The sequence below is a fragment of the Lithobates pipiens genome, unplaced genomic scaffold (assembly GCF_037356315.1).
Source record: "Lithobates pipiens isolate NorthernLeopardFrog02 unplaced genomic scaffold, aLitPip1_a1.2 Scaffold_8, whole genome shotgun sequence".
Taxonomy (NCBI): Eukaryota; Metazoa; Chordata; class Amphibia; order Anura; family Ranidae; genus Lithobates; species Lithobates pipiens.
Window position 1 is genome coordinate 475,070,806 of NW_027507903.1, and position 25,855 is coordinate 475,096,660.

General features: G+C 44.7%; 1 protein-coding gene across 1 annotated transcript in view; it reads left to right on the plus strand.

Moving 5' to 3' along the window:
• The first annotated feature begins 756 nt into the window (after positions 1-756).
• Positions 757-25,855, plus strand: part of ETNK1 (ethanolamine kinase 1) — a 53,415-nt gene continuing 28,316 nt past the window's right edge. The window contains exon 1 of the mRNA XM_077468717.1: positions 757-1,167. Coding sequence (XP_077324843.1) covers positions 1,018-1,167 — 150 coding nt within the window. The 5' untranslated portion in view covers positions 757-1,017. The remainder of the gene's footprint in view (positions 1,168-25,855) is intronic.

A 25,855-nucleotide genomic window follows, 5' to 3' on the forward strand; every position in this document is an offset into this window, starting at 1 on the left:
TGGTACCCCAGTGACAGGCCTGGGTGATATATTATGGTATATATGGTACCTCAGTGACAGGCCTGGATTATATATTATGGTATATGTGGTACCCCGTGACAGGCCTGGGTGATATATTATGGTATAAATGGTACCTCAGTGACAGGCCTGGATTATATATTATGGTATATATGGTACCCCAGTGACAGGCCTGGGTGATATATTATGGTATATATGGTACCTCAGTGACAGGCCTGGATTATATATTATGGTATATGTGGTACCCCAGTGACAGGCCTGGGTGATATATTATGATATATATGGTACCCCAGTGACAGACTTGGGTGATATATTACGGTATATGTGGTACCCCAGTGACAGGCCTGGGTGATACCTTTATGTATTGTGGTATCTACGGTAACCAAGACACAGGTCTCTTAGATATTCCATTGTATTACGGTATATATGGTAGCCAAGTGACAAGTCTGGGTGTTATTCCAGTGTATTATGGTATGTAGGGTTTCCCAGTGACAAGCCTGAGTGATACTGTAGTCGTGTACTATGGTGTTGACGGTACTCAGTGACAAGCCTAATCTCTAGTTCAATATATTTTATTGTATACGGTACACCGGTGACAAGCTGCACAGGGTGACGGCATAGTCACGTGTTCCGGCGTTCCTATTACACTTAACGCTTCCTCTTGGGGCGCGCCTTCGGTAGGCGGGGCGCTGACGTCAGGGATCAGGCGACAGTAGAGTGTCAGTGGGGGAGTGGCGGTGGAATTTTCCATCCTGACAGGAGAGGCGCCGACTCAGACCGGCGAAAGAACGTTAGATAGACAGTCACGGAGCTGTACAGAGCTGCGAGAGAAGTACCGAGCGAGGAGAGAATCGGAACCCCAACACACTCCACCAGCCCGCTCTGCCCTCACCTAGGCCTCCCCGGTTTCCCTCAGACAGTCCCCCCAGGACGGGCGGTGCGGTGTGCGGGCGGTTCGGACGGGCTCTCCTGGCCGGCTGTTTCCCTCGTCCTCCGCTCATGGCCAATTACATCCATCTTCCCCCGGGCTCCCCCGAGGTGCCCCGCCTGGATGTCACCGTGCTGGAGGTGACCGGCTACCGAGAGGGGGCCATGGTACTGCTCAAGGATCTGCGACCGCACTGGAGGCCCGAGGACGTCACCACACAGGTAAGCATCTACCCACCTACATACTGGGGTACTTGTCTGGAAGAGACTCCACACAGGAAACCACTCGACTGCATAGTGGAGTACCTACCTATAGGGGCACAACCCACCTACATATTGAGATGCCTACCTACAGGGGGGTGTTACATAGGCGATAACTCACCTACATAGTGGGATACCTACCTACAGGGGCACCACACAGGGCAGAACCCAACTACATACTGGGGTACTTGTGGGGGCTTCACACAGAGGCGAATGTATTTACATAGTGGGCTACCTACATTGGGTACTACACAGGAGCAAACCCGCCTAAATAGTTCACCTCCCTATAGGTGGGCACCTTACAGGAGAGCCCACCAACTTTAACTGAGTACATTCCTGCAGGGGTACTACACATGAGAACACCTGCATAGCGGGATACCTACCTATAGGGGGCACTACACAGGACACAAACCACCTACATACTGGGGTACCTACTGATAGGGGGTGCCACACAGGAGAGAACCCACCTACATATTGATGTATCTATCTATAGGGGGCACTGCACAGTGCAGAACCCATCTACATACCGGGGGTGCTTACCTACAGAAGCACCACACAACCCTACCTACATAGTGGGGTACCTGCCTACTGGGGGCACTACAAAGAGGGGAACCCACCAACTGGGACACCACACATGAGAGAAGATACCTACCTACTGTGGAGACCACACAGGAGAGAACACACCTACATACTGGGTGCCTCCCTGCAGGGGGCACCACACAGGAGAGAACCCGGCTGCATTGCATGGTACCTACCTATAGGGGACACTACACAGGGCACAACCCATCTACTTACTGGGGTACCTACTGATAGGGGGGCAACACACAGGAGAGAGCCACCTACAAAGTGGTGTACCTACCTGTAGGTGGCACTGCAGAGGGCAGAACCCACCTACATAGCGGGGTACCTACCTACAGAAGAGACCCCACCTATGTACTTGACTACTTACCTAAACGGGGCTCCACACTGGAGAGAACCCACCTACATAGCAGGGTACCTGTCTACAGGGGCCATCAGACAGGGCACAGCCTAACTACATACTGGGATACCTACCTACAGGGGGCAATACATAGAGGACAACTCAACAACTTAGTGGCGTACCTACCTACAGGGGGACACCACACATCGGAGAACCCACCAACTTCGTAGATTTCCTACCTACAGGGGGCACTACAGAGCCATAGTGGGATACTTACCTACAGGGGCGCTACACAGGAGGGATCCCACCGAAAAAAAAAAGGGGGGGGGGCACCACACAGGAGACAATCCACTTACCTAGCCGGCTAACTACCTCTGGGGCCCCCCCCCACACAGGGCCCCCCCCCCACACATAGATATAGATATATAGAGATACTTACCCACAGGAGAGAACCAACCTACATAGCGATGTACTTGTCTACAGGGGGCACTATGCAGATGAATACCTACTGGGCTACCTATCCACAGAAGGCACTACACAGATGAGAACCTACTGGGGTACCCACCTACAGTAGCACTACCACAGGTGAGCCCCTCCTAGAGTTTGGTGGGCATTTAACATTATTTCCTGAGACAACTAAGGTGGTTGCCAACTACATTGAGTACTTACCTGCTGGGGGATGGGAAGCACCGCACAGGTGAGTATCTACTGTAGGAAATTCATAGGTGTGCCCCCACCTTTTCCAAATACCTCATTACCTACTGAATGGCTGCTACACAACAATAAGGCTCCTATCTGGTCAAGGTGGAAGCAATCCACAGGTCACTACTGTACTGATATGATGCCTACTGGGGGAAGGGGCAGTGTACCTCACAGGTACCTACCCACACCTCGCCATTAATTAGTAATGGCACCACAAATGCAGGAAGCAAACGTGCCAAAATGTTTGCAGGAAAATATGCAAACCAGAATGTGGCAAAACTCTCCATGAGTGACTTTGTGTGCAGGGTAACCCATTAAAATCAATGGTCTGCACTGTGTGTGTCCATGCAACCATGCAAAAGAAAAAAAACAAAACACGTTACAGATCGCTGAATGTAAATGCATCCCGATTTATATGGGGTGTTGCCACACAGGAGGCTCAGAAAATGTATGGCAGGGTCTTGGAAACACAAGTGTGATAAGGTAAAGTGCAGATGGGTGCAGTGCATGATGGGGTAGGGTTATATTGGGGACATGGGTATGTTGCATGACAGGAGATGGTAGGAGTACAGTACATTAAGGGGATCAGGGGGTGGTGGTCTGTCCCAAGGTGATTTTGGAGGTGCAAAAGGGGGGTGTTTTCTGGGGGTACAAGAAATGGGGGGGGGGGGGGTTCTAGGGGGTGCACTAGATGGGATTCTGGGTTGATGCTGCTATAACCCTGGGGCTTTTGGACCCGTTTTCACATATTTTGCAGCGATTGTGGGGATGCACCAAACTGCATAGCTGAGGTTCTCAGAATGGGAGGTGCTGCCACAGGCTAGTAGTGGGGATGGGCTGTGTATTACCTGCTGTACATGAGCTGTCCCTGGCAGTGATACAAGAGAGCTCCACACACTCACACACAATTGCAGCTCCGCACACACCTGCTGCCTGCTCTGTGCATGTATCCGGCTCATGACATTGTGTAGATGAGTCTTGCAGGCACGGTTTTCTCCCTGGGAGGCAATTGTCAGAACTGACACATGTTCAACCTACATAATGGCCTTGTAAGAGCAGCTCTGTGCTGTGGAATGCAGACAAGACTTTTTAGTCAGCAGGGGGGTCCCCAGGTCGGGAGTTGCAGTGCAGTCATGTATACGGTGCTGGAGATCCTGGGCCCTGTCCCCTCTCTGCTTATCTATTTCCTTTCCCTTTTCTTCTCTCCCAGGACTTACTCATCACTCTGCAAACACTGGTGTCTGCCCTCACACATAATCTTCTCTCTCTTTGATGATCATTTTCTCCATGCAGCCTTTCCATTCTATCTGTGTGTTTTTACTTTATTTATTTTTTATTTTTTATGCGGCATGAGAAAACGAACTGGCTGCAGCATTGTAAGGAGTTTAGTGTGTAATGAACACGCATTTAGGTAGCAGTGCCTCTATAGCAGTCTGTTAGTGGTTTTGTTTTATTTTCCTCCAGGCCTGGAAATAACAGTTTGAAACTAGTGATGTTCTCGTTGCTATGGTCAGCACCATGTACCTTTTTTAGGGCATATTCCAATACTAATGCATGGCAAAACGCCTATCATGTGGCTCGCTGCACTGTGTTGAAAAGAATTGATGCATGTGCATTTTTTTGGCTAGATCATTGTGGCACGTTTGCAGTGTATTCAAAATGAATAGACTGCTTTAACACAACACAGGTTAACGCATGACAAAATGTGCATTGATGGGTTTTTGCTAACACGCGTTAATGCTCAGCGCTAATCATTAGGGCATCCTGTTCGGTGAGCATAATGCACTTCCTTTTAGTCAATACAGTAACCCAGGAAGTGAGTTTGTGCACATCCTTTTTAGCATTTAGGAGGAATCCTAGCAGGCTGTAGCAGATAATGGTTCAATCCAGTGTGCACTGGACATAGTCCTTCATCGTGAATGAGGTGGCATTGCTAGGACTTTTTCCCAGTGAATTGGTAGTCTTGCACAAAATGTTTGCTAGACCCACAAAATTGATCAGAGTTTGAAGCTCAAAACCTCAGCCTCATCGTTCTAAACCTAATCCCTAAAATCTCATATAGGCTTTAACATGTTAATGGCTTTTTAAGTTATTTTTGATATTTAAAGCATATGTCAAGGCAAAGAAAAAAAAATTCGTACAACTCTAGAAAACACGCATAATTCCCTTTCAACACACAAGTACAGATTGTTGTGCCAGAAATACAGTATACCCCTAACTTCCTCTTTGTCATGCAACATAACTTTGATTTCTTTTAAAGCTATATTTTTATTTTATCTATCTTAAAAGAACAAACATTGGATGGTGTTCCACAGAGCAACCCTGATCCTAGTCTTCCAGCCCCCCAACGACCGCCCCCCCCCCCAGCACTCTAGGTTCTCTTCAGCAAGTGCCCCATGGAAACCTGCTTTCAATGGGGGCACCTTTGCATGCTCGCTCCTGAGCCACCCTTTCTGTGACTATTGACACAGAGCAGGTGTCTTGGCCCTGCTCAGCACAGCATTTGATTGACATTTCAATCATTGCTCTCATGGATATTTCTGGATAAGGAGGGGGGCTGAGGGGATTTTGTAGCACAGGTTTTTCACCTGAAGTTGCACAATTTCAAAGCCGCAGGTCAGTGTGGTTTCAGGTGGAACTTGGCTGACATCTGTGCCTGAAATTGCATAGATGTCTATGAAAGTCACACCTGAAATTGCAAAAAATAGTGCAGATACCATTTCCTCAAACTGGTGCGGCACTGCAAATTCGGAGTCTCACCAATTTGAACAGTTCCATTGCTGACAAAAGGGTGCAACTTGTCGTCCGATTTGGAACTGTCAAATCACATGACAATTAGCATCAGTGTAAACAGGTTTAAGGTGAAAAACTGCATGGCTTTAGAACCACTTTAACCACTTGCCAGGCGCCTACCACAGATGTCCTGTGGCAGGTTGGCTCTATTGCGCTAAACGTAGCTGTACCTCATTTCGTACAATAGACACTGGGGGCGTGTGCTGATTGAACAGAGGGGGAGCCAGTCAGTGGGTCTGGTGGACCTGATGTCCGCTTGCCACCTGCGATCGCTCCAGAGCGAGGCAGAATGTTGATCTGCCTATGTAAACAAGGCAGATCGCTGTTCTGACAGTGGAGAAGATAGAGATCTTGTGTTCCTGCTAAGCAACCTTATTCATCCAGTCAGAGAATTCCCCACAGTTGGCAAGCACCCACTAGGGGTACACTTAACCCTTTGATCACCCCAATGGTAATCCTTTCCCTGCCAGTGTCAGTACAGTAACAGTGCATAGTTTTGGCACTGATCACTATAATAATGTCACTGGTTCCCAAAAAAGTCTCAGGTGTCCGATTTTGTCCACCACAATGTTGCATTCCCGCTAAAAATCTCTGATCGCCCCCATCGGTAGTACAAAAATAAATAAATAGGCAAAAAATGCCAAAAATATATCCCATAGTTTGTAGATGCGATAACTTTTGCACAAACCAATCTATACGCTTTATTGGGATATTTTTTTTTAACAAAAATGTGTAGCAGAATGCATATTAGCCTAAATTGAAGAAGAAATTAGATTTTTTTTTTTTTGTTTGTTTTGTTTTTTATTGGGTTTGTATTTTAGCAAAAAGTAAAACCTTTATTTTTATTTTTTCAAAATAGACGCTTTTTTATTTGTAGCTCAAAACACAAAAACCGTAGAGGTGATCAAATGCCACCAAAATGAAGCTCTATTTGTAGGGGAAAAAAAGACATACATTTTATTTGGGTACAGTGTGACTGCAAAATTGTCAGTTAAAGTAATGCAGTGCCATATTGCAAAAAATGGACTGGTCATTAAATGGGTTTTTTAAAGGCAGTAGGCCTTTTTTTTTTTTTTTTTTTTTAATATCTTGATGCATTAAGATAAAAAGCCTTCTATGTGTCGTTGCCACCCCAGCACCCCCTAATACTTACCTGAGGTTCCTCTGTCCAGTGATATCCAGGAGTGTCTTGGCCATCCCAGATTCTCCTTCCCGATTGGCTGAGACACGTAAGCAGTGACATTGGATTCCACTGCTGTCGGTCAGCTAGCCAATAAGGGGAGAGAGAGAGGAGGCAAAACCGGGTCAAGGCTCAGTGTCTGAATGAACACATGGAGCTGTGACTGAGCTCGGGTGCCCCCAAAGCAAGTTGCTTGCTATGGAGGTACTGAACAGGAGGGAGGGACCCGATAAGTGGCAGATCCAGGCTGCGCTGGGCAAAATCACTGCAGCAGAGCAGTTGGGTATAACATGTTTGTTATTTTTATAGTGGAAAAACAAGGGCCTTTACAATTCCTTAAGGTGGTAAAACCTTTCTGGGCTGAAGTGGTTAAGGTGATTAACCACATGCCGACCGGGCCATAGATTGCTACAGTGCGGTCGTGTTTTGGCCTGGGCAGAAAGGGGGTCAAAGTGCCCTGTAGGAAAGTGGTTAAAGGTGTTTTTGATTTTAAAAATAAATATGACATACTTACCTTTTCTGTGTAATGGTGTTTCAGAGTGGCCTTGAACCTCCTCTTCGCTTGTCCCCTGTGGTACTCATCTCCTTTTTTTTGGATACACTACCATAGAAAGCCAATAAACTAAAACTACTGAAAATAACTTTAAATGTAGCACAGCTGCTGCAAACACCCAGTGTGAGTTTACCACCAAATATACTAAAAAAAAAAATAAAAAAAAAATATCAAACCTAATTGTGTATTGCGCTGCTGTGTCCAATCATTCTGTCCTAATGTCCTCTTTGCTTTATAACATAGAAAAAAAAGAACTCTGCATTTGTTGATCTTGGGCTGATACTGCAAAATTACATACAAAATGTCCCAAACACAGCCAACAGTCCTAAATAAATGTATGCCACTGCAAATTCCAACTACCCGGAGTGCAGAGACCAAAATCCCAGTGCTGCTGCAACTCTTCACACCACTGTGCTCCACCTCAGATGTGGGATCTGGATGTGCCCTCACCTTGGTATAATGACCAATAATTAAAATAGGTCCAACATTGTTTCCTCCACCTTTTAGGGATAATTTGTTCAGAAGCTTCTGTGATCCAGGCCCCTCAGCTCGTCCACCTTTCCATCACCGCCTCTAACTTAAAACTCCGCTGCACCACTGCCAGTAATCTGTGGGACAAGCTCCCTAATCAGAACCAGGCCCCACTGCCTCTCAGTCCCGCTGTAGCGGAAGGGATAGCGGAAAGGTGGCTGTTCACGTGAGCATCAATCGGCGCTCTGAAATGGGGTGTAAACTGCATTTCCTTTTGTTTTATATAAAAAAAAAATACCAGAGAACCTAGCATAACAAGACACAGGGTTATATAAAGTTAGCAGAGTGGGTTAACAACCACTTTAATGTAGTGCTCTGCATTAATGTAAAGAAAAAAAATGTCCCAGTGTTTTTATCATCCCCTCATCTCCCTTTATACCTGCCTATCCTATCTTGTCCTATCTTGATCCAGCGCTGTACCCGTCTGCTGCAGCTCTCTCCTCTCTGCTCACAGAGGCAGGAGTGGGAGCCATTGGCTCCTGCTGCTGTCAATCCAAATCCTGTGGGGGGCTGACCCGTGCTGTGTATGTCATTAGATGCATGCAGCCTGGCTCGAGATTGAGCCTGCATATCTGCCCCCCTAGCAAGCTCTTTGCTTTGGGGCAGATGGAGAAGAGTGGACTGCACCAGTGGGGCACCCTGAAAGAGGGGGTTTGGGACCACTCTGAGCACAGGGCAGGTAAGTAGAACAAGTTTGTTTAAACAACAAAAAAAACACACCTATATAAACTTTCACACTGAGGTGATGCGCTGGTAGGATGCTAAAAAAACTCCTGCAAGCAGCATCTTTGGAGCAGTGCATACACCGCTCCTAAATCGACCCTGCCCATTAAAATGAATAGGTAGTGCCGCTGCTGCGCAATTGTCAGTTAAAGCGACGCAGTGCCATATCGCAAAAAATGGCCTGGTCAGGAAGGGGGTAAATTCCTCTGGGGCTGAAGTGGTTAAGGTTGTGTAGCCTACCAATTATTGAACTGTATAAAAATACTGAGTTTTCTTGGCAGGGTTTCTCTTCTCGTATCTACCACTGTCTGACCACTTTATTTGATTGTGTTTATTTTTATTTTTTTCTCTGATTTGCATGTCCCAAAAGTCTTCCTGAAAAATGAAAGGAAATTTGTGCACTGAGGAGAATGTAGGCTGCCGGTGCTGACTTCTCTTTAAAGTAGTCTTCCACACAAAAAAAAAAGATTAAAATTCCTAAAATTAAAAAAACTTGGAATTTTTTTTTTGCCTGTTGCTAGGGGGTCCCTAGTAGTCGGCCTCCTTCAGTGCCTGGGCTCACTTTCCCTCAGCACAGGAAGGGCTCCGCTCTGCCCTCTCCCTCCTGTCAGTCATCTGGGAAATGTGGCAGGTTCCAGATGGCTGCGCGGCAAATGGCGGACACAGCCAGTCACAGATCGCTGTAAACGGCCAATCACAGCAGCTGTTTACAGTGCGATCGGCGTGTCCAATGAGAGATGATCTCCTATGTAAACGTATGAGATCATCTCTCAGTGCCGCTCTCCCTCCTCACACAGACAGCGGGTGAGAAGGGAGAGATGAACGGCTGCAGCAGACGTAAGTTTAAAAAAAGTGCCATCTGTCCCCAGTGCCACCTAGTGCCATCTGTCCCCAGTGCCACCTATCAGTGTCACGCGTCATCGGTGCCATCTGTCATTGTCCTGGTGCTCCAGGGCCTTCAAAAGTGTAATAGGTAGTTAACAAGTTAGATGTGTAATTTATGCTCCTTTTTTGGGGGTGTCATTTGTGGTATACACATGCCATGTGAGAGAAATAACCTATTACAATGACAATTGTGTGGGGAAAATTTTTTTTTTTTAATTTTGCAAAGAATTGTGGGAAAAAATGACAACATCAAAAAGCTCACCATTCCTCTTACTAAATACCTTGGAATGTGTACTTTCCAAAAAGGGGTAATTTGGGGGGTATTTGTACTTTCCTGGCTTGTTCGGGTCGCAAGAAATGAGATCGGCCACCAGTACATCAGATGTGATCAATTTTGTATGATTCGCACCACAGCTTGTAGACTCTCTAACTTTCACAAAGACCAAATTATATCCACTAATTTGGGTTATTTTTACCAAAGATATGTAGCAGTATAAATTGTGGCCAAAATTTATGAAAAAAATTAATAATTAGCATAATTTTGTCACAGAAACAAATATGCGTTTTTTTTTTTTTTTTTTTTCAAAATTTTCGGTCTTTTTTCATTTATATCGCAAAAAATAAAAACCCCAGAGGTGATCAAATACCACCAAAAGAAAGCTTTATTTGTGGGGAAAAAAAAAGGACAAAAAATTCATTTGGGTATAGTGTTGCATGACTGAGTAATTGTCATTCAAAGTATGAGAGCACTGAAAGCTGAAAATTGATCTGGGCAGAAGGGTGTTTAACTGCCCAGTAGGCAAGTGGTTAAAGACAGACTTGCTATTTAACTTTTGCTGCCACTGCAAACATAGCAATAAGAATAAAATGGTAGTTGCATTTTTTTTTTTTCCTGTCACCTGATATTGGTGTAACAGATTATCAAGTACAAATATACAATAACAAACATTAAAGAGGAAGTAAACCCTGATGAGTTTACTTCCTCTTTCATTCCCTGCAAAGGCAAAGCATAATGGACTACTATGCACGGGAGCCGACACGCGCGGCATCTTCGGCGTTGACGATGTAGCGCTCAGTGTAGGAGATATTTCTTGGACCTACAGGTAATCTAATTGCCTTAATCTAGGCTTACCTGTAGGTCAAAGTGTGTTGTAAGGGTTTACAACCATTTTAAGGCTCCATTCATACCTCGGCGTTCTGGCTTCACAGGCGATTCTACCCATGATTCCAGAATCGCTGCAAAACATGGATTTGCTGTTGTTGCATGATAAATCGCAAGGTGTAAACCTTGTCGCTCATAAAGGAGCAGGAGCTGCTTCTGGGCAACAGCAGCGCGCGCTGCGACTTGCCACAATTGTAGCACGATTTATTGTGTCATGATTGGGGTGCCTTTAGGAGTAACGGTTTCACAAATGCATCCCACGTTTTTCCACGATTCTGGGATCACAGGCAGAATCTACCACCATTCTGGAATGCCCAGGTGCGACTGGAGCCTAAGACACCTTTCACACTGAGGTGTTTTTCAGGCGCTAAAGGGCTAAAAATAGCACCTGTAAAGCGCATGAAACACGCCTCCCCAATGTGAAAGCCTGAGTGCTTTCACACTGGGGCACATTAGTCCTGCAAGCAGCATCTTTGGGGCAGTGGAGTAGCGGTGTATACACCCCTCCTAAATCATCCCTGCCAATTGAAATAAATCTGTGGCAAAGCGATTCAGCAGTGGCGCGACACAGGCGCCTTTTTCGGCCGCCAACAGGGGTGAAAAGTGCCTCGCTAGTGGCTGAATAGCACCTCTAAAACGGTGGTAAACACTTTCCATGGCTCATTGTAAAGGGCTCTAAAGCAAAGCTCCAGCTTTTCGTATACTTTACACTTTACCAAGCTGGCCCAAACTAACTATAGCCCTTACGAACATGTGAAGCTGCTGGATGTGCTGTATAAACTGTATGTAGCTGAGGCCACATATAACATAACATACCGCAGTGTTCTGGGTTTGAGCTGAGACTTCCTATCTCATACCCAGAACACAGTGTTCTATCACAGTGGCGCTCAGCCATTCAGAGAAAGCAATGAATTCTAGCGATGTCACAACCTCTGCCAATCAGAGGAAGCTTTGTATACATCATCAGCCCGCCTTTGACTCATTCATTGCTGAAATACATTGCTTTCTCTGGCTGAGTGCCAATGTGGTAGATTCTGTGTTCCAGGTATGAGACTGGAAGTCTCAAATTGAACCTGGAACAAAGTGCAGTATGCAGCTACATACAGATTATACTGCACATCCAGAGGCCTTACATGTTGGTGAGGGACATAGTTTGTTTGGGCCAGCTTGGCCCAAGCAAACTATGTAAAGTGTAAGAAAAGATAGAGTTCAACTTTTGACCCCTTTCACATGGAGCGGATCAGTAATGATCCGCCCCGTGATGATCCGCTCGCTCAGCGGGGATCGCTCCATTGTCCCCGCTGAGCCGGCGGATAACAGGGTGGTCCCAGCACACTGTGCAGGGACTGCCCTGTCAGCTCTCCGCTCTCCTCTATGGGGATCGGATGAGCACGGCCCGTCTGTCCGTGTTCATCCGATCCGCTCTGCAGACGGATAGAAAAATAGGATTTTCCTCTGTCTGCAGAATCGGACAGTAGCGGAGGCGGACAATAGCGGGTGTCTGCGGATGTTCATCCGCAGACACCCGCTATCCCATAGGGATGCATGTATGTCCGTATTTCATCCGCAAACGGATGGCTGAAATACGCACATACTGTCCGCATGTGTGAAAGGGGCCTTTAACATTCATTTAATGCACACAAAACACAACATACTACCCAGTTTGGTAACATAAAAGGAGAGCTTGTGCCGAGTAAATAGAAACCCAACATGTTGGGCTTTAAAGCGGGAGTCCACCGGGACTCCGTTTTTTTTTTTTTTAAAAGCCAGCAGCTACAAATACTGTAGCTGCTGACTTTTAAAATAGTGACACTTACCTGTCCAGCGCGCCCGCGATGTCGGCACCCAAAGCCAATCTCTAGATTGTCTCTCGAGTGCTGCCGCCGCCATCTTGGGTATGGGAATCAGGAAATGGAGCCTTTCGGCTTCATTTCCCGGTTCCCTACTGCGCATGCGCGAGTCGCGCTGTGCAATAAGGACGGTCCCCGCTGCCTCTGGGATCTGTGTGTTTCCCAGCAGGCAGCGGGGCACTTGCGGAAAGGGGCGTTATCTACACCCCTTTCCGCAGAGAGCTATCCCGGAAGTGGGTGCAGATACCTGTACTGTACAGGTATCTGCACCCCCCTCCCCCCTGAAAGGTGCCAATTGTGGCGCCGGAGGGGGGGAGGGTTCCGATGAGCGGAAGGTCCACTTTAGGGTGGACCTCCACTTTAAAATTGTGTCTGCCCTTGAAACAAAGACAAATTTTGGTGTCCAAAATTTTCCTTAAAGGTCATTAGTTTACAGTTAATTAAAAGTTTTGTATGTAGGTGCCCCTTGCTGTTGCCAGCTTCTGACATACGTCAGTGATAGTAAAAAGGTTAAAGCAGAATTGCGTTTAGTTTTTCTTTTCCTGCCATAATGTGCAAGTATGCTTTATGGAAGACTCCTATAAAAACATGCGTGTTTGCTCTTAATGGGTAAATGGTAACTTTGAATTCTGGGGCTGATATTCCTGAAAAATCCTTGTCCATCTCCATGAATCTGTTCTGCAGGACTGGATTGTAAATTTGCTAAAGTGAATGTTCGTGTCTAATCTGGCATTTCTGCATCTGGTGTTTTCAATTAGTAGAGTGGTCATTCACACCCCAAAGCTCTCCATTTACATTCATGCTGCCAGCATGTGTGAAAGCTCGAGTAATACTTGGCTAAACATTAAGCAGATCAGAGCGGAGGAGAAAACGAGTTCCCTGCTGCTAAACTAACACAAACTAACTTTCATTCTTGGAGGGTTTCTTCTTTGGTAGCTTTATTGGTTTCAGTTTCTCAGATAAAGTGAACCTGTCACTTCTACAAAAAGGGACAGCCATTGTGGGGGTTGAGCAAACCTAAAAGTAATCTGCTCCCTGGAAACTAGTAACTTCATGGTAACATATCCAAATAGTCCTTGTTTTTTAATAACTGCACAAAAGGTACATTTTATATTTCATTTTTGCACACATGGAAAAATCTTCATTTAAAATTACCCCCTCCCACCCCCGATCATGCAATAAACAAATCTCCACAGGTGATACTTTTAACGTCTTTACGGCTCATGAGTTTAGCATTAACAAGGTGCACTTGTGTTGGAATTATTACTTTCACTCTGACGTTTACAGCAACAGATCACACGTGTGGTGCAACCACAGTTTACATACATGCGACAACCCTGGGCATGCATTTGCGCTGTCTGAATATCCCAATAGTGACTATATCTGAGGCACTGTTTGTTTGACAATTTTTCACCGGGCTCAAATTTTTCATTTTTTTTTTGTCAGGTTTTGTTGTGTAGGGCCACCCACAGCTCCATTTTCAACAGATTCAGCAGTAATTTGCTCAAATTTGAGCTGCGTACGGCTTTCTTTCGTTTAGCGTAGTTCTGACCGTTTCCACTCCCATCGCTGCTCGGCACTAAAATCTTTGTCATTTTTGACCAGTTGCTTGCTGAAAGCTAACTCCACCTTTCTGAGCATGTTTCATGTTCTATCCATATTTAGAAGGTGACATGAAACATGGTCAATGTGCACAGACATTCAAATTGCCCCCTCTTACAGAATCGGGAGATTCTTCTCCCTGCTACTCTGTCTGATTTGAAATCGGAATAGCTGTATCACCTGCCATTGCACAGCCGTGTAATACAATCACAGTTTTGATAAAAATGAAAAAACTACAAGAATCATACCACAGCGGCAAAGGGACTGTAGTTCCCAATAGTGCACACATGGAGTGATATCGCCACACTTGTAGTCCATTGATATTCCCTCCCAGCTCCATCCATATCTGAAAGTCTGTACCTGGATATAGAAGCCCAGTCTGTAGGACCAAGAGCATTGCACCAATGCTTTGCCAACTCCAATGCAAATTTTAGCTTTTTGCAAAATTATTATTTTTTCAAAAGTTGGAATTCTTGTTTAATGACCGTAGTGGTATATAAAAACCTTTTGGCCATGTTGGAGGCTCACGTGTGTGTGTGTTTTAGGACTGGAATGTTGGCTGTGTACTTTTCTGCTATAGAACATAGAGTGTAAACATTCCACATACTGTCATTCTTCAAATTATGTATTTATAATCTTAATCTGTGTGAGGAATGCTCTTCACTATATTGGGTGTGTCTGTTCATGAAAGAAACTGAGGCCCCCTGTTTCTAATAGTTATAGCAGTTGGAAAACAATATATGTAGTGCTATAGTGGCTTTCCTTTTTATTTCCATCTTTTAATAGTACATATCTTCAATTGCACAGTGGAACATTAGTCAAACGAAAATACCGAGCCATCTGGCTCCCTTGTTGGCAGCACCACTGCTCTTCTTACCAGTCCCTCTGACTGTGTTGTCCAGCTTAAAGCGGTAGTAAACCCGCACATTTTTTTTTATTTTTTTTTTTTAAACCTGCAAAGCAAAAGGCATAATGAGCTAGTATGCACCGCATACTAGCTCATTATGAAATACTTACCTTAGAACGAGGCCCCGACATCTGGCCCGATCCACGCCGAGGGAGCTGACATGCTCCCTCGGCGTCACTTCCGGGTATCGTGGCTCCGGCGCTGTGAGTGGCCGGAGCCGCGATATCGTCACTCCCGCGCATGCGCGCGGGATATTTCAGTCCGGCCGGACGAGCGCTGCCGGATTTTCACGGTGAGAACCCCCTTGTGCACATGCGCCGCTGCAGTCAGCGGCGCATACCGAGGGGGATATCTCCTAAACCGTACAGGTTTAGGAGATATTTTTTTTTTACCTACAGGTAAGCCTTATTATAGGCTTTCCTGTAGGTAAAAGTTAAAAAATTGACCATACAACCACTTTAATTGGTTCCTATGGCTCTCTTGGCCTTTAGTCGCATGCCGGCAGTTCGGCGATTGATTTGCATTTTAATTAGTGAGTCTATCGGCAAGCTTTCTGATTGCCAGGTGCCTTCTATACAGTTAATGAGCTGAGATTTGGAGGACTCTCTTAAGGGCCGGTTCACACAGCGAGGCGAGGCGACACGGCTCGCCTCGCTCCCGCAAGTCGCCCCCATTCAGTACTATGGAACCGTTCTGAGAGGAGCGACTCGAGTCGCTCCGACTCAGAAAAAAGGTTCCTGTACTACTTCGGGGCGACTTCGGGGGCGACTTGCATTGACTTCTATACAGAAGTCCTCTGCAAGTCGCCGCTGAGCTCCCCGCAGGTCGCGGCGAGGTAAGTCGGAGACGCCTCGCCGCGCCTCGCTGTGTGAACCGGCCCTAAAGGGAGTCCGCATGTGCTCGGCGGTTATTGAGCACGCACATCGGCTCCAGGGACACTTCAGGTGGGTCCTGCTGTAGCATCTTAAAGAGCTGACGTACAGCTACGACAGCTCGCAGTGCCATCCTGCCACAGTATAACTGGCGGCTGATGGGGAAGCGGTTAAAGTTAAACTTTTTACCAGTATTGTGCATTATTTTTAAAATGATTAAATCCATGGAAAAAAAAAGTCTCAGCTTTTAGTACTACTTTATTATAAAAGATTTAAATCTCCCGTTGATTTGACCCCACTAATGATTAGGAAATCGAACGTTCTTAAAGCGGAGGTCCACCCTAAAATGGACCTCCGCTCATCGGAATCCCCCCCCCCCCCTCCGGCGCCACAATCGGCACCTTTCAGGGGGGAGGGGGGTGCAGTTACCTGGATAATCCAGGTAACTGCACCCATTTCCGGGCTAGCTCTCTGCGGAAAGGGGCGTACGTTACGCCCCTTTCCGCAAGCGCCCTCCCCCTTTAGCAAGTGCCCCGCTGCCTGCTGGGAAACACACAGCTCCCAGAGGCAGCGGGGACCGTCCGGATTGCGCCGCGCGGCTCGCGCATGCGCAGTAGGGAACCGGGAAATGAAGCCGAAAGGCTCCATTTCCTGATTCCCATACCCAAGATGGCGGCGGCACGAGGGAGCGATCGGCTTCGGGTGCCGACATCGCGGGCGCGCTGGACAGGTAAGTGTCACTATTTAAAAGTCAGCAGCTGCAGTATTTGTAGCTGCTGGCTTTAAAAAAAAAAAAAAAACGCGGAGTCCCGGTGGACTCCCGCTTTAAAATCAATTTTCCTCCTTAACCATATAGTTGGTTATTTATATTTACCACTGCATGGAAATATTTAAAGATAAAAATAACTTTTTTATTAACTAAATTATACACCACACTTTTTTAAAGGTTGTTATCCGATTAATTGAAACAATCGGCCAACTAATCGACTATGAAAATAATCATTGCAGCCCTGGATCTTTGACTCATCCAGTTTTGGTCTTGTGCTTCTTTCTGTATTTCTTTTTGGCTTGTGGACAGACTATTGATTTCATCAAGTTTAAAGTGGGCGTAAACTCCCTTGTTTGATTTTTACCTGTAGATATTTACTTTAAATGCAACCAGTGATGTCACCAGGCGCATGTGCTTTGAAGGACCACATACATATGATCCTTCAGAGCCATAAACAGTGACTCTCGCTCGCATGCGTGGGAGTGATGCAATCGCCGGCTCTGCCATTCATTTTGCCAAAGACTGGGTGGAGATGGAAGAACCTTCAGTGGTTCAAATCTCGACAGGTTCAACAGGAATCGAACTGTGTATGGCCTGCCTTAAATCCTGAATGCAACTTTTTTTTTTTTTTTTCGGGCCTGACCAAAGTTGTTCTTTAGGGTATATGCACACATTATACTTTCTAAAATCCTTCAGTACAGTAATATGGAAACTAGAACTTCCACATAAACAACCATGGTTTGAACTCTTGAACTTTCTTTGTATACGTGCATACTTTACTTGAGCTGGATATTTTGTTCGCAGTGCAAACAAAACGGCGAGAGCAGCTTGGAGTTAACACAACCTAGCATGCGCTAGTGCATTTATATGCTTGCCCACAAACGGTCCATTCTGCATCTTGCACAATGTGTTCTTTATCACCAATTCCCTCTGGTTTGCCAGCCAACTCATCGGGGAAGTGTCATACATTCTTCGTTGTCATTTAATGAGGGTGTAGGTCTCCTCAGATTACCTCTGTACAGGCTGACCATAGATCAGCTTTTATCTTCTAAAAGATCTACTCAACCCAGATTTTGTTGAATGGATCCTATTATACGAACGATGGCAGCTCATTGTGCCAAGCTAGTTGTCTTGTTAAAGTTTCTCTAAGTTGGTTGTATGGAGAACAGGTTGGGAAATCATTTTGACTGGTCCAATGTTATCAGTCATTCTGTTCTAGAATCTGGCAATCATTCTTTAATTAGTTTGACCTTTCATTTAAATGTCGCTGAATCTTCTAAAATTTGGCAATGCATGTCTGAACCCCGACAGGGCATACTTGGCCAAGTGTCCCAGTTTGCATATAGGAATAGATTTAGTTGTAAAATGGGTGATCATTTGATGGTAGTCAAATCAGAGCTACTTACCTCACGTATTTTGCATACCACTCTGAAACCGGCTTTAACCTATTCAAAAGATTACTGTAATTTTACTTTTGGACCTTGATTGTATAATTGGACCCGTCAGTAACATAAGTCTGCATGACTACCTTCCTGATACAAAATCTTGCAACAGTACTGATTTACCATTTCAAACCAGGTACGAGCTCCTTTAAGTTGAACTAAGTTGACTTGTCATTAATCAGCTGTAGGTTCGAGGAAGTGTACTCTCACTAGTATGTTTCCAGGCCTTCAGGTCAGTTTGTATAGTATGAGTGCTTCAAAATGTGCCCGGTCCACTTGTGAAAGTGCAAGCCAGAATCTAACTCTGGCACAGCTCAGTTAAACTGGTGAGTACTCCCTCAGTTTCCTCTCCTCCAGTGATCAGACTGCAAAATGTATACTTTATAGCAAGTCAAAGGTAAGAGGCTGCAGCATCTGTGTCAGACATGAGCCAAAAACTGCACAGGCACCAGGGTTGACATGATTGTGTCATCTCTGAGCCGGCATCTAGGTCCAGGAATTAGATGGTGACCCTTTTCCTTAAATCGGCATTTTATAGAGATTTACTGGCTGTGCATTAGTTATACTAGTTAAAGTGATATTAAAGGCTTTCTTTTGTTTAAAAAAAAAATAAAAAATTGTACTTGCCTGCCCTGTGCAGTAGTTTTGCACAGAGCGGCCCACATCCTGCTAACTCTTGGGTCCTTGGCTGGTGCTCTTGGCCCTTCCCTCCTGCCCCCAGAGCAAGCTTGCAATGAGCTGTGGCTCTGCATGTCCATTCACACACAGTCATGGTTCAGCCCCTGCACTTTCTCTCTCCTCATTGGCTCACTGGCTGTGATTGATGGCTCCCGCTGCTGTCTCAGCCAATGAGGAGGGAGAATTCCCAGAGAGCCGGGGCTCTCGTGTACATTGCTGGACCGAGATTGGGCTCAGGTAAGTATTTGAGGTGGGAGGATTGCTGCACAGAGAAGGGTTTTTTACCTCCATACATAGACTGCATTAAAATAAAAAAGACCTTGACCCTTTTGCAGCACTTTAAGGACACGATGGTGATAAAGGAAGTCTGCATTTTACTATTCTAACTTTGCAATTAAAAGCGGTGGGCACATTTAAAAACAAACTCATTGCAGTCCATTCTACATGGTTTTACAGTAAAAAGCTCCATACACATGATCCGTTTTTTCTCCTGAGTTTTTTCTTCAGATTTACCAAAACCATATAATATGAGGTTAAACCTTAGGAGTTTCAATTTGTATGCAGTCAGGCAGGCCCTTGCACTGCATGGTTTTGGTAAACCTGAAGGAAAAATCAGAAAATCGTGTGTGTGTGTGTGTGTGTGTGTGTGTGTGTGTGTGTGTGTGTGTGTGTGTGTGTGTCTGGCATAAGTCTATCCTCTATCGATGTCCTGGCTTTGCTAACATAGAATGACTATTCGTCCTCCTTCCCCCTTTTTTTTTTTTTTTTTTTTTTTTCCTCCTCTTTAGCCGGTACTGGTTCTGCATTCCAGATATATTTTCCACATACGCAGAAAATACAGAGAAATAGAGTTCATGTTTTCTGCAGAATGTATACATTGTGCAATATACACAAAAAGCACTTGTACTTCATTCCGTTATGCCTCTTGGTAAAGTTATATAACAGTCTCATTGTTTGCTGGTGCCTGGCTTGGTAAGCTGGCATTGTGTCTGCATACACTTTGCGCATTCCCCTGGGGTCCCATGTGTTGTGTACTCAGAGGACTCTGCATCTATGTGTTTTATCACATGTGAGACGCTTGTATTTTTAGTCCTGTGGATCTGTGTAGAATCCCAGTAGTATAGATAGAGGACGTTTGTTTTTTTTTTTGTTTTTTTTTTTTATGGGACGTTCAGATCAAATCGCTGGAAGCGGCTTTGTGCTGTGGAATGGTCCTAGTGGGTGTTAACACATTCCAGGTCCTTGGGGGTGAACAGAGTTCCACTCTTGTCATAAACCTGCATGCCAACATTTATACACAACCTGGTAACTGCAGGTCACCTGAGAACAAATAATTTTAATGTTGCCATAAGTAACAAAAGAGCTTATGAAGTGTATGTATTTAAGGAACAGGAAACTCTAGCTTTTTTTTTTCCTCTCTATAGAATGAGAACTCTGTATTGGCATGCAATCATGTGATTGTGATTTTTAACAATGTCGTAATGTGAGCAAAAATAAGTCTGTAGATTTTAAAGAAATGTTCCTATAATGAGGCTTACCTGTAGGTAAAATGAGTATCTCCTAAACGCTCACAGCTTAGGAGCTTCACCCTGGGTGCAGCCGGTGATGTCAACGGTACATGCGCTCTGGAGGTTCGGCATACCCTGCTGGACCTTCAGAGCTTTGTTCCAAGTAGATGGAAGCCCCGTTAGCGCGCTGCTAGAAGGCTTTGTTCTAAGGTAAGTGTGTCATACTAGTACATTATGCAATTTCCTTACAGGTTTTTTTTATTTTTATTTTTTTGCCGCTTGCTGACCAATCGCCGCAGTTATACTGCGGCAGGTTGGTTCGGCTGCGTGAATGGCCTTAGTTGTGCGTCTGCCCCTTTAACAGCTAAAGCAGGCTCCAGCCACTGGAGCGGATGTATGTGGCCGGTGGCTGCAATAACCACTGCCCCCCTCCCTGGTTTTCGCTCCACAAAAATCCAGAACGGGGATCTGTCAATGTAAACAGATCCCCGTTCTGACAGGGCAGTAGAGAGAGAGAGATCGTCTGTTCCTAGTGATTAGGAACAACACTCTCTCTGTACTCCTTGTCAGTACACTCCCTGCACAGTTAGAAATACTTCTCTGGGGAACACTTAAAGTGATTGTAAAGGCTTGTTGTGTGTTTTTTTTTTTATTTTTTTTTTTGTTTTAATGGCAAACATGTCATACTTTCTCTGTGCAGTTGGTTTTGCACAGAGCAGCATGGTTTCTCCTCTTCTTTGGTCCCTCTTTGCTGCTCCTAGCCCATCCCTCCTTTGAGTGCCCCTCAGTCAGCAGCTTGCTACAGGGGGCACCCAAGCCGTGTCAGAGCTCCGTGTATCCATTCGCCCCCTCGCTCTCCTAATTGACTGAGTTTACCAGCCACAGGTGCCAATGGCGCCACTGCTCTCTGCCAATCAGGAGTGTCCTAGATGGCTGAGGAGATTGTGGGCATCAAAGGAGAGAGAAGGGGCTCAGGTAGGTAATTAGGGGGGTGCTGGGGGGCTGCTACACACAGGTTTTTTTATCTTGATGCATTAAGATAAAAAACACCTGCCTTTACAACTGCTTTAACCCCTTCCCTGCCAGTGCCATTTTTACAGTGATCAGTGGCTATTTTTGGCTCTGATCACTGTAATGTCACTGGTCCCAAAAAAGTGTCCGCTATGTCTGCCACAATGTCACAGTCCCGCTAAACATCACTGATCATATCCATTACTAGTTAATAAAAATGCCATAAACGCAGTTGTGCTCATAAGTTTACATACCCATAGAATTTGATTTCTTGGTCATTTTTCAGCGAATATGAATGATAAAACTTTTCTTTCACTTGTGGTTAGTGTTTGGCTGAAGCCATTTATAATCAGTCATCTGTGTTTACTCTTTAAATCCTCTTGGCAACAAAACCTATTCAAATGACCCCGATCAAAAGTTTAAATAACCTAGTGATTTTGGCCTGATAACATACATACAAGTTGACACAAAGGGGTTTTAATGGCTATTAAAGATAACCACCCTCACCTGTGATCTGTTTGCTTGTAATTAGTGTGTGTGTATATAAAAGGCCAATGAGTTTCTGGACTCCTGACTGACCCTTGCATCTTTCATCCAGTGCTGCACTGATGTTTCTGGATTCTGAGTCATGGGGAAAGCAAAATAATTGTCAAAGAATCTGCGGGAAAAGATAGTTGAACTGTATAAAACAGGAAAGGGATGTAAAAAGATATCTAAGGAATTGAGTGCCAGTCAGCAGTATTCTAACTCTATGACACGCCATATTTCAGATTGTGGTAAAAAGCCTAGGACATAGGCTCTTTACCACGTGATCAGCTGTGACCAATCACAGCGGTAATCAGGAAGTGCAGGTAATCTGCTTTCCTCGGTTCGTGCTGACAGGGAGAGCCGATCAGCGCATTGATTATCAGCACAGCCCACAATAGAGGTGCCCACTGCAATGACCATCGGTAACACCTGTCAGTGCCCTTCACAGGTGCCCATCAGTAATGACTGTCAGTACCTCCTCATCAGTGCCATCTATTAGTGCCCATCAATTCTACATATAAGTGCCACCTCATCAACATCCGTTAGTGCAGCTTCATCAGTGCTTGTTGGTAGAGAAAACAAAATTTTATAACAACCTTTTTTTTTTTTTTTTTTTTTTTTCTTCAAAAAATGTTGTTTTTTTTAGTTAAAGGGGTTGTAAAGGTAAATGTTTTTTCACCTTAATGCATTCTATGCATTAAGGTGAAAAAACATCTGACACTGCCGGCGCCCCCAGTCCCCCCGTTTTTACTTACCTGACCCCTCGAAAATCCCGCGCTCGCCCCCGCCGTCCTCTCCGCCGCTCAGCCTAGCCGCTGATTGTCTGGAGTGGATGGATTGAAAGCAGCGCAGCCATTGGCTCGCGCTGCTGTCAATCACATCCAATGACGCAGCGCGCTGGGGGGCGGGGCCTTGTTATACAGCGAGCGGCTATAGCTCTTAGTGGGAAAAAATGATAAAAGAAATTTGGGTACAGTGTTGCATGGCATTGCAATTCAAACAAGTGTGACAGCACTGAAAGCTGAAAATTTGTCCTGGGCAGGAAAAGGGGGGGTAGTGCCCAGTATTGAAGTGGTTAATATACTTTTGATTATTGGTAACTTGATCCAACTCCAAAAAGGAAATCCCAGCACTGTGTCAGAAAAGGATCCACACCGCACCACAATGATACAGCCAAACAGCAATGACACTCAAATTACAGAGCAGGACCTGTGACGTTGTGCCGGATGCTGTGGCAGTTTTTTATCCAATGTGCACTTCCATGTAGGGCTGAAGCAACAAATCTATTACTATTTTCATAATCGATTAATCGGCCAGTAACCTAATGGGGTTAAAAAAAAACAAAAATGAGCCCTTTATAGTAAAAATAGCAAATGGCTACTGTAAATACCACTTTCACAGTTCTACAGTTAAAAAGAAAAACCTCCTTACAGTAGTGATTATCTGCTTTTTGTTGTAGTATAAAGGGCTACTTTTAGGTTTTTTTTTTTTTTTTTTTTTTAACTCCCCTAAACGTCTTAGAACTGGTTCACATCTGTGCTTTTTGGTGCTTTTTGCAGAAACGCACTACAGTTCATTTACATGGTTTCCTATGGGACACGTTCACATCTATGCTTTTTTTCAGCCTCTGCTGTGTATTTGGAAACGGTCAGGGACTATTTTTTAACGCAAAACAATTCTTTTTTGGTTCAATGTACTTCAGTTGAGAAGCTGCATAAATGCATATAATGGGTTTTGCAGCTATTTGTGTTATATAATCTGTCCAACAACAAATTGGCCAAAAAAATGCAAAAAAACTCAAATGACCGCAAAATCACATGCGCAAAAATCAAAACTAACAGCAAAAAGCACCACAGAAACAGAACAAAAGCAAACTGCATACCAAGCCGTATGCTGGCCACACAGATCAATTTTCAGAGGAAAAATTCTTTGTACATTCGCTGAAAGAATGTTTTGAAATTTTCACTTGTTTTTAACATTCTGTTTTTAAAATGAATATAATTTCGTTTAATAACGAAAACCAAATACTGTCTGAAAATTCCTTTCACCAAGCAGTTTTCTATTTCCAATTTTTCCCATCACTGTGGTTGAAAATGAACATCAATTTGACCCCACTAACAATTAGAAAATTGAAAAAACGTTCTTAAAATTTTTTAAAAAATGTTTGTGGGAAGATCTCTAATAGTATATACAGTATATCTCTTCTGACTGTTGTTCTCAGAGTGGATTAGAGATTTTGCTCTCTAACCATATAGTTGGTTATTTATATTTACCACTGCATAGAGATATTTAAGAATACTTTGCTTTTTTTTTTTTTTTTTTTAACGTTGCATATTAAAGGGGTTGTAAAGGTAAATGTTTTTTCACCTTAATGCATTTTATGCATTAAGGTGAAAAAACATCTGGCAGAACCGCCCCCCCCCCCCATATTTACTTGCCTCACCCCTTGAAAATCCCACGCTCGCCCCCGCCGGTCCTCTTCACCACTGAGCCTGCCCGCTGATTGGCTGGAGTGGATGGGGGAAAGCTGTCAATCACATCCACTGACGCGGAGGGGCGGGGCCGTGTGATACAGCCGGCGGCTATAGCCGCTCGTGTGTATCATGGGAGGGCGCCCGCAGGTGCTTCTCACCATGCAAGGGAGCTCGAATGAACGTGATAAGTACCTGCGGGAGGAAGCAGAGACAGCTGCCGAGGGACCCCAGAAGACCAGATTCGGGGCCACTCTGTGCAAAACGAGCTGCACAGTGGAGGTAAGTATAAAAAAAATTTTTTTATTTTTTTTAAACAAACCTATCTTTACAATCCCTTTAACTAAATTATACACCAAGCTTTTTTTTTTTTTTTTTTTTTTAAAGGTTATTAACCGATTAATTGATTAATCTAAACAATAATCGAGCAACTAATTATGAAAATAATCGTTAGTTGCAGCCCTACTTCCATGTGTCTGTATAAGTGTGATAAACTTTATCATAAACCGTTTTAAATTGTGTTACACTATGGAGGCTTCTTTTATACTCCTACGAGGTATACATCCATGGTGAGACAAGTGATCCGGAGACTTGGTGTTTTATATATTTGGTCCACGTGCCAGTGTTGTATTTGAATTTTAGTTATTGCAATAAGGTATTACTGGAACTGGGGATGTGGTACTGTGGCTGTCGGGCTAGTCTGTATGTGTCTTCCTGTGGTATCGCCCACTCAAGAGCATTTTAATGAACATACTTTAAGAAGCATTTCCTGAATCCATCATAATTCCTCCTGATGCACATGTATTACTAATAATCGTGCCCACTTTCATGTAATCGCTCATGCAGTGAACACATGCGAGTGATGGGCTCGGGTCACAGGCAGTCTGAGTGGGCAGCCTCACATTGCTTTCAGTTGGGCTACCTCTTCCAGATTATCGCAAGACCTCCTCTGATACCCTCGCATCTAATTGCGGGCAGGGTCCTTTTGCAGGTGTGAATGCACCCTAAAGTGGCCATAATAATTTAAAAATATGTAATAAAGACCCCCCTATGAAGCTACCTGTCCTGCTGCCTGCACCACCAAACTCTTCTTGAATGAAAAGAAAATCTTCCTAAAAAAGCTTCAGCACCTAGCAAACATTTACCTGTGTCAGATGCTTGACTGTTGGTCTGCATTGTGGTACCTACCACTTTTCTTTGTATACTGTAGTTTCAAAAGGCTATGTGGTTCAGGCTAGCAAGCAGTAGATGCTGTTAATCAGGGGAAGTGTGACTACTACAGACACTTTTAAGCACAGGCACCAGACCTGAAGGTTACAGGGACCTGTAGTGAAAGTTTGTGCAAGTCTGCGGCCCCTCAGATGTGCAGTTTTGTTACTTTAGAAGTGCACATAGAGTGGAGTTTGAACCGCTTTATAGGAAGCAGAGGCTAGATGTGGTCAGATTTATTACAAGCTGTTGCATAACATCCTGACTGCTTTATCATCTGATGTAGATTTTCCTCTGAATTTTTTTTGCTCCTGATCTTTCTGTGCTCAGAACACTGTCAGGACATTCTGAAAA